General features: G+C 36.4%; 1 protein-coding gene across 2 annotated transcripts in view; it reads right to left on the bottom strand.

Annotated features, from left to right (window-relative positions):
- Window positions 1-207: 207 nt before the first annotated feature.
- Window positions 208-9,271, bottom strand: part of GSR (glutathione-disulfide reductase) — a 72,326-nt gene continuing 63,262 nt past the window's right edge. Inside the window, exons 11-13 of one of the 2 annotated variants that reach the window (XM_077144432.1) lie at window positions 8,785-8,916; window positions 7,902-8,035; window positions 208-2,653 (exon numbers count right to left, since the gene is read on the bottom strand). In XM_077144432.1, the coding sequence (XP_077000547.1) occupies window positions 2,504-2,653; window positions 7,902-8,035; window positions 8,785-8,916 (416 nt within the window). In that variant the 3' untranslated portion in view covers window positions 208-2,503. Of the gene's footprint in view, window positions 2,654-7,885; window positions 8,036-8,784; window positions 8,917-9,271 lie in introns of both variants that reach the window. The other variant, XM_077144433.1, reaches the window with a different exon arrangement.

Here is a 9,271-nt window from a genome sequence, read left to right as displayed (position 1 = left end):
AGCCTTCCTCAGTTCTCCCATGTAGAAGGCATTTCTATTTACAATTACTTGAAAGCAGGTACCATGCCTTTCCTTTAACAAATATCTTTTGAGCACCTACGAAGTGAGACATTGTACAGTGTGCTGCCTTTTACAGCTTCGTATTTCCCATCACCCTATAGGCTGGTAGGGAAGAGGAGACAGTGGTTATGTCAGTCCATGTCCAGGTTTTGGGGCTTTTTTTTTTTTTTTCTTCAAATCAGTTACATAGCCTAGTTATCACTGTGATTCTTTTCTTTCATTGGCATCGGGCCTACTTGAGAAGTCCAGGCAGTAACCTGGCCATGGCTCATGTTAGGGATTGAATTGCATCCCCACAAAGACATGTTCAAGTCCTAACCTCTGGTCCTGTGGGTGTGAACTCATTTATAAATAGGATAGATCCTAGTAAGATAGTCCAAACTGAATCAGAGTGGGCCTTAGTCCAATTTGATTGGAGTCCTTATAAGCAGGGGAAATTTGGATCCAGGAGTAGGAATGACGAGGAGACAGAAGGACACAGACCACATATCATGGTGCTCTCCGTATCATGGAGGCAGAGATGAAGTTATGGACTGCTGGTGAGCCATCACCACAATTCTACAGATTTTGGAGAAAGCATGATCTGCTGATAGTTTTGGACTTCTAGTCTCCAAGACTACGAGACAATAAATTCCTGTTGTTTAAGCCAAATAGTCTGTGGTATACGTCTAGACAGCCCACAAGAAAGACGTTCAGTAAAAGCTTGAAAAAAGAATGCAGTAGCACTGTATCACTAATAAAAGCCATGGACAAATCCAACTAAATTACTGTCTTAGTTTGCTAAATGCTGTAGGAATGCAATATACCAGAAATGGAACAGCTTTTTTTCCCCTCTTTTTTTTTTTTTTTTGGCATGGGCAGATTCTGAGAATCGAACCCAGGTCCCCAGCATGGCAGGTGAGAATTCTGCCACTGAGCCACTGTTGCACTGCCCTGGAACAGCTTTTAAAAAAGGAATTCATTAAATTATAAGTTTACAGTTCTCAGGCTATAAAAATGTCTGAACTAAGGCATCCAGGAAAGATACCCTGACTCAAGAAAGGCTGATGGGTCCAGAGCACCTCTGTCAGCTGGGAAGGCACATGGCTGGCATCTGCCGGTCCTTAGGCTTTTGGTTTCAAACAGCTTTCCCAAGGGTGTTTATTTCTGTATCTCCAAATGTCTCTCTCTCTCTGTGTTGACTCTGGTTCCTGTCTAGCTTCTGTTGGCTCTCTCAGTTCCTGGCATCTCCTAAGGTTTCTGCATTTCCAAACATCTGTGTCTCTGTTGGCTCTGAAGCAACAGTTTCTAAGTGTCTATGCTTCCTTCAAAATGTTTCCCCTTTTAAAGGACTCCTGTAAACTAATCAAGACCCACCTTCAATGGGCGGAGTCACATCTCCATCTAATCAAAACACCACACCCACAAATGGGCATGTCACGTCTTCATGGAAGTAATCAATCAAAAGGTCACACTCACAATTCAGTGGAACAGTCTCCATGGAAACAATCTAATCAAAAGATTCTGCCCTACTTTCAAACCAGCAGTTATCTAGCAGGTAAAGTCTAATGAAAATAAAATGCTACACCTGAGTGATTTCTACAGCATTCTCTCAAATTCAATTGCTATAAGTTTCTTCTCTACATTTGGTCTTTAGAAAATGAATCACTATCCATAAGTTCATAACATTGAATTTTATAAGAAGACAATGATTTATTTTCAACCTTTTAGAGCAGTTTTCAGAAAAAGATGATAATGCATACAAATATCCAAATTATTGACTGAATTATGAATCTTAGCAAAGGAAGGGACATTTGAAGTAGTCAAGTCCTTTTCTGGAATCACTTGTACAATGTCCCTCAGAGATATTTAACAAGCCTGTTCAAACCTTTTCCAAGTTTGATACACTTCTACCCATAAAAATAACACAATGTCTTACCATTTAAAAAAGAAAGGATGAAAGCAAAGGGGGCAGGACTCTCACGCTGTATATTTTTAGAGAAAGGGTCACATCCGTGAAACAGCTTGGCAATATACAGACCACAGTACTGGCTTCAAAAAAACATATAGAACGATTCTGTGTACTTGCATTATTTAAACGATGAAAAGTGCTGTCATCTCCCTTTGTATTCATTCAAGTAGATTAATTTATTTGTATTTCATATGGTTTTATAGTTGAGATGAGGCTGAAGCTAACAAAAAACTCACAGCCATCACAGAGCTATTTAAAAAAAAAAAACTTAAAAATATTGATTTTGCTGAGAAATGACCCAATGAAAATCAATTCTGGATTAAAAAAAAAATTTCAATTACATGAATAAGTTCTATTATTTACTGAAGATTCTTTACTACAAAAAGATCCTTAATGAAATACAGAAACACGTAACATTGGAACAGGAAGTAAACATTTGGTTCATCTCAGTGGGTCTTCTGGTCCAGCTGCCAGCGGCACATCTCTGTGTCCTCAGCGAAGGGTGACCAGCTCTTCGGAAGAGGTAGGGTGAATGGCAACCGTGTTGTCAAAGTCGGCTTTAGTTGCTCCCATTTTTACTGCAACAGCAAAGCCTTGCAGCATTTCATCACACCCAATTCCTTGCATATGGATCCCAACCACCTGAAGGGGAAGGGAATATTTATAAAGTAAAATTTCTGTTTTTTTTGTTTTTGCCTTTAGTATTTTTTTTTAAACATAACAATATGCAAACACGAACATTCTTTTTTTTTTAAACTTAAAAACTTATTTTAATTAATATAATCTCTTGAGATCAATAACACCTTGGTAAATTTTCCACAGTCGAAATGTATTCCTAACACGAACATTCTTACCAAACGATCATTCCATTCTTGGTATATCATCGATAACTCACAATATCATCACGTAGTTGTATATTCATCACCATGATAATTTCTTAGAACATTTGCATCAATCCAGAAAAAGAAATAAAAAGAAAAAAACTCATCTATGCGACCCCTTACCCCTTCCTCTCATTGACGGCTAGTACTTCCATCTACCCAATATATTTTAGCCTTTGTTTCCCCTATTTTTTTCTATACTCCTTACCACTCCCTTTCATTGATCACTACCATTTCAATCTACTATTTATTTTAACATTTGTTCCCCCTATTATTTATTTACTTTTAATCCATATGTTTTACTCATCTGTCCATACCGCAGATAAAAAGAACATCAGACACAAGGTTTTCACAATCACACAGTCATATTGCAAAAGCTGTATTTTATACAATCATCTTCAAGAAACATGGCTACTGGAACATAGTTCTACATTTTCAGGCAGTTCCCTCCAGCCTCACCAATACACCTTAACTAAAAAGTGATATCTATATAATGCATAAGAATAACCTCCAGGATGACCTCTTGACTCTGTTTAAAATTTCTCAGCCATTGACACTTTATTTTGTCTCATTTCTCTCTTCCCCCTTTTGGTTGAGAAGGTTTTCTCAATCCCTTGATGCTGGGTCCCAGCTCATTCTAGGATTTCTGTTCCACATTGCCAGGAAGGTCCGCACCCCTGGGAGTCAGGTCCCATGTAGAGAGGGGGAGGACAGTGAGTTTGCTTGTCGTCACAGCTGTTATTTAATTTTTATTTGTGTGACTGTACAATTACCATCCATCTCTCCAAGCAGACATGTTTTTTTAACATGGGCAAGGCACCGGCACTGGAAAACGAACCCAGGACTCTGGCATGGCAGGTGGGAATTCTGCCCCTGAGCCTCTACCACACCACCCAGAGCAGACATTTTAATTTCTATAGGGTGGGAACCCTGCCAGTTTTTTTTTTCACCAGTCTACGCTTTGACTCAGCACAAAGATTGGCCCTTCGGAGGTACTCAGTCTATATACATTGGATGGCTACAAGAATGATGATTAAAAGGCAGTTGCTTCAAATCACATTTTCCAGTGAGGTTTCTCAATCTGTCTTTAAATTATTAGTGAATGTTCTATTAAAAAACAGAATTAGAGAAAATCAAATGTAGCCGCAAAAAATAATTTGTTTAAAAACAAGTCCGATAAGGGGTGCAGGATGTTTTGGGTGTTCTCTTTTTTATCTCTTTCTTTTTACTTCCTGGAGTAATGGAAATGTTCTAAAATCAACTATGGTGATAAATGCACAACTATGTGATGATATTATGAGGCATTGATTGTATACTTTGGATGGACTGTATGGTGTGTGAATATATCTCAATCAAATTTCATTAAAAATGGTGGCATCTTCCCTACAAGGGACATGACTCCCAGGGGTGTAAATCTCCCTGGCAACATGGGACAGAACTTCCGGGATGAGAAAGCTTTCTTGACCAAAAGGAGGAAGAGAGAAAATGAGACAAAATAAAGTTTCAGTGGCTGAGAGATTTCAAAGAGTCGAGAGGTTATCCTGGAGGTTGTTCTTATACATTATATTGATATCCCTTTTTAGTTTATGGTGTATTAGAGTGGCTGGAGGGAAATACCTGAAACTGTTGAACTATGTTCTAGTAGCCTTGATTCTTGAAGACGACTGTATAATGATATAGTTCCTACAGTGTGACTGCAGGGTTGTGAAAACCTTGTGTCTGATGCTCCTTTTATCCAGGGGAAAAGGGGTAAAAATAAATGGGTAAATTAAAACACTAGTGGGCAATAAGAGGAAGAGGAATGTATGAGTTTTTTTCCTTTTTCTCTCTTTTTCTGGAGTGATGCAATTGTTCTCAAAATCATTGTGATGATAAATACACAACTCTGTGATAATACTATGAGACACTGATTGTACACCATGTATGGACGGTATGTGTGTGAAGATCTGCCATTAAAGATATATATTTTTAAATGGTGGCATTAAAAAAATCAAGTATATCTCAATGCACTAATTAAACACGAGCAGATTTTTAGATACTGTGATCAAATCTACTGAATCGATTAGCGATCGATTAGTGAAATGATACGGAGCCTCTGTTGATGGCAGAAACTTTACGTTATTCCTCTCCATATTCTTAGTCTATAGCAGATTTAGGTAATGATCATAAAACAAATGAATGATAACTTATATGAAAGAACAAGTGATATGAGGAACTTTCAGGGCCTAAGAAATAGCACCCATTTTGGCCACTAATCCTCTTACTTTTGTCTCTTGGCCCTAAACCTCGGCTTTTGCCAATCCTCAGCGATATTAAATTCTGTACGGTAGGGACTATACTGCCTAGTGGCTTGAGTAAGGGGCCACAGAAAAAGATATAGACCACTTTCTTCTTGATAATGGAAGTTGGAAATTACTCCTGAGGCTTCCGTTAAGCCACTCTCCCTCACAAAACTATGGTCTGAAGGCATATTGCTGGCTTCTACTTACTTCAATTAGTAGAAAGAGCCCAGCAGGCTGACAATACCAACACACAACCTGTTTTTTAAATAATAAAAAGAAAGCCTGTTCAAACGCAAATACGACTTCCCACCCATTAGGATGGCTATAGCCAAAAGACAGATAATAACAAGTATTGGTGAGGATGTAGAAAAACTGAAACCCTTGAACATTGCTGGGGGTGGGGGGGAATGCAAAATGGTGCAGCTGCTTTGGAAAACAATTTGGCAGTTCCTCAAAATGTTAAATGGAGTTATCATAAAACAGCAATCCCACTTCTAAGTATATGCCCAAAAGGATTAAAAATACAAACTTTTACATCAATGTTCATAGCATCATTCATAATAGCCCAAAAATGGAAGCAATCTAAATGTCCGCCAATTGATGAATGAATAAATAAAATGGGGTATGTTCATATCTGGAATATCATTCAGTCATAAAAATAGAATGAGGCACTGATACACGCTACAACATGGATGTAAACTGAAAACATATTAAAGGAAAAAAGCCAGGCACAAAAGGCTACATATCATATGATTCCATTTATATAAAATGTCCCGAATAAGCAAATCCGCAGAGACAAAATAGATGAGTGGTTGCCAAGGGCTGGGGGAAGGAGGAAGTGGGTAGAGTTTCTTTCTGGGGTGATAGAAATGTTCTAAAATTAGATAGTGGTGATCATTATATAATTTCTTGAATGTACTAAAACACTCTTGACAAGGGTTAATTTATGGTATATGAAGCATATCTCAATCAAGCTGTTGTTAAAAATAAAAAAGAAAATCTAATCATAATAGAGAATTGAAAAAATTAGAAAAGTACCTTCCTAAAAATGGATAGTCACCACTAACACTTTAGCATATTTCTTTCATTTTCTTCCCTGCTCGATGCGTATGTTTACATAGTTGAAATCATGAAGCATACAAAATTTTCTATTCTATTTTCTTTCTTCACCTTGTATCATTAACATTTCCTCCATATTACTAAAACCCTTCAGAAATATTTTTTTTACTAGCTATACAATAGTCTATCATCTGGTTGTACAAAAATGTACTTCAATATTCCACACTGCTAGAATTTAGGTATCTTTCATCTTTTTTCTTTCAGAGATGCAAATAATTATATAAATTATTATCTACGTTTCAGAAAATTCCTTAGAATAGACTACCTTAAGTAGAACTAATAGGTCAAAAAGTATTACGAACTTTCTAAAAAAAGGCTCGATTCCTTCATCTCCAGATGTACCAATTTATAACTTAATCAGTTTATGAAAGTTCCTATTTCTTAGCATCCTGCCAACACAGGGTGTTATTTATTTATCATTGGGAACTTGGCAGGACAAGATAATGGCATCTCATTGTTATTTTTATTTGCATTTCCTTTAGGGAGATTAACTTTTCCTCCCATGTTAGCCATATTTATTTTCTAGTCATATCTGCCACCCATTTACCTATTGAAGGTGAATGCTTTTATATGGATTTATACAATGTCTTTATAATTATTAATATTAAATCCTCTACCATGTTTCTTGTTATGTTGCCCCAGCTTAAAGCCTGCTGATTTTATCTTAAAATAAACTTTTAAATGGGAGAAAGATCAAAGGTGATGGTGGAGTTATACAGAGAAGGTAGAGTTTAACAAAAAAGTAGAATTGCTGAATCATTTTATTGATATTTTTTAGTCTCCAGAACCTTAGAGCAGCTAGAAGTAAAAATCTAAAATTGTGGAATTGTAATTCATACCAATCTCTGAAATCTCTTCTGTACTAATTCTTGGCGATGTGCTTAGAAATTTATTGCTTTTTCGTATTTTTCGCAAAAAAGGCAAAAAAAAGTTGATTGTGATAATAAATGCACAGTTATATGATGACACTGTGAACCAGTGAGTATATATTTTGGATGATTACATGGTATGTGACTATGTAATATATATCAATAAAAATAAAAAGTGAAACCCCCTTAAAAGAAACTTTTAGTTTTCATGTAGTACTATCATTCAATTTTTTCCTGCTGATTTCTTAAATTGCTTTTAAGTTAGCAATCCTTAAGCTCAGAGGGACAGTTATTTATACATTCTTCTAGGTATTTATAGTTTCAATTTTCCCAATTATCTGTTGAACTCACCTGAACTTTATTTGAGGGTACATTAAGATCCCCACATTATTTCTCACCAGAAATCCACAATGGATTATCTCAGAAAATGTGATTGAATAAACGTTCTCTTCTTCACAAATTTAAATGTATTTTACAATTCTGACACTTGTCAGTACTTTTGAGTTTCCTCTCTATTCTGGCCAGTGGTCAATGATGATGACTTTCTGTGGCTTTCAACCTTGCCCCTTATTTCCAAAAATCAGTGGAAACTTTTACTCCAGACAAAACACTATGAAGAATCCCACTATGTAAGGCCAGTAAAAATGGGACTGAATCATTCTCTCTGCATCCCACCAAAAGACTGCTCTTCCTGCCAGCCATAGAGAGCAATGTTTAGCTTACTGGATTTTCCCCGTACCTTTTCCTCTTTGTCGGCACAAACCATTTTCATCACACATTTTGTTTTCCTTCTGGTAACTGCATGATACATCGGGGTAAAGGAGGTCGAATAGATCTTCACATTTTCTTGTCCATATTTACAAATCGCCTGATCTGTAATACACATAAAAGCTGCATCTATCAAAAAAGCTAAACAACGACAACTGGGCTTTCTAAGAGTTGATGGTTAGAAAGACATAACCTGAATCAAATCATGGAGAAATGTCAAATAAAACCAACATAAGAGACATTCTACAAAATTAACGTCAGAGTTAGGAAAAGACAAAGCAAAAAAATATGGGGTTTTGTCTCTAGATTAAAGGACATTAAACAGATATGAAAGCTAAACATAGTGCGCTAATCCTCGATTGAATTTTGACTCAGAAAAATGCTAAGGACATCTTTGAGATAACTGGCAAAGTTTGAAAAAACTGATAATACTGAATCAATTTAAATTTTCTCACTTTGAGCTTTGTACTGTGCTTATATAAGGCCAACAGCCTTTCTTAGGAAATATATCCTTAAGTGTATGTGTGTGTAAAGAAAGAAGGAAAGAATGATAAAGCAAAAGTGTTAAGTGTATGCAAGAAGCCTCTGTACTGTCTTATAATTTTCTTTAAGTTTGTAATGAATTTAAAATAAAATGCTAACGACCAAACAGATGAGTCAATGTGAAAGAAAGGAATTGCACTCTCAAAGTATTAGTAGTTGAGGGGGAAATTGGAATTGTGACTATATAATAACCAAAAAGGAGTGTCTTACAGGTGGGATGAGAGCTTTAGGCAGCTGACAGAGGCCTAGCTTGAAGTTGGGGGATGGGGTGGGGAATGAAATTATAAATGACCATCTTTTTCAAGACCTACCTTCAGTGAGTCCCACTGTCCCAATAGGTGGGTGGCTGAAGACCACCGTAGGAATATTCTCATAGTCTAATTTGGAATCTTCTTTGCCTTCAAAAAGTCTATGGGCAAGTTTTCGGCCAGCAGCTATCGCAACTACAAAGACATTTTAAAATCGGTATTTAATTGGTCGTTTTAACACTGAACTGTTCTACTAGCCACTCATCCATCTGGCTTCACATTTGAGGTCTGACAAATTTTATGCCAATGCTCTTTATGATATCTAGTTCAATCTTAAAAAAATTGTCAGTGTTCAGTAAAAGCATCAATTATTAATACTGTTGATTTCAAATTGGCAACTTTTTTCAAAATAAAATGATCACCGGAAGGGTACATTAAAAAAAATGTCTTCACTTTGACATTGTTTTTAAGTGCGAGATTATGTTATAAAGTTTTTGAAACTTCGTTTTCATTAAAGAGAACTTCCTAAAAGAGCCAAAAGACCCTGGCT

This window comes from Tamandua tetradactyla, chromosome 26 (assembly GCF_023851605.1).
Source record: "Tamandua tetradactyla isolate mTamTet1 chromosome 26, mTamTet1.pri, whole genome shotgun sequence".
Taxonomy (NCBI): Eukaryota; Metazoa; Chordata; class Mammalia; order Pilosa; family Myrmecophagidae; genus Tamandua; species Tamandua tetradactyla.
Note: the sequence above shows the minus strand (reverse complement) of the source record. Positions and strands in the feature narration are given on the sequence as shown.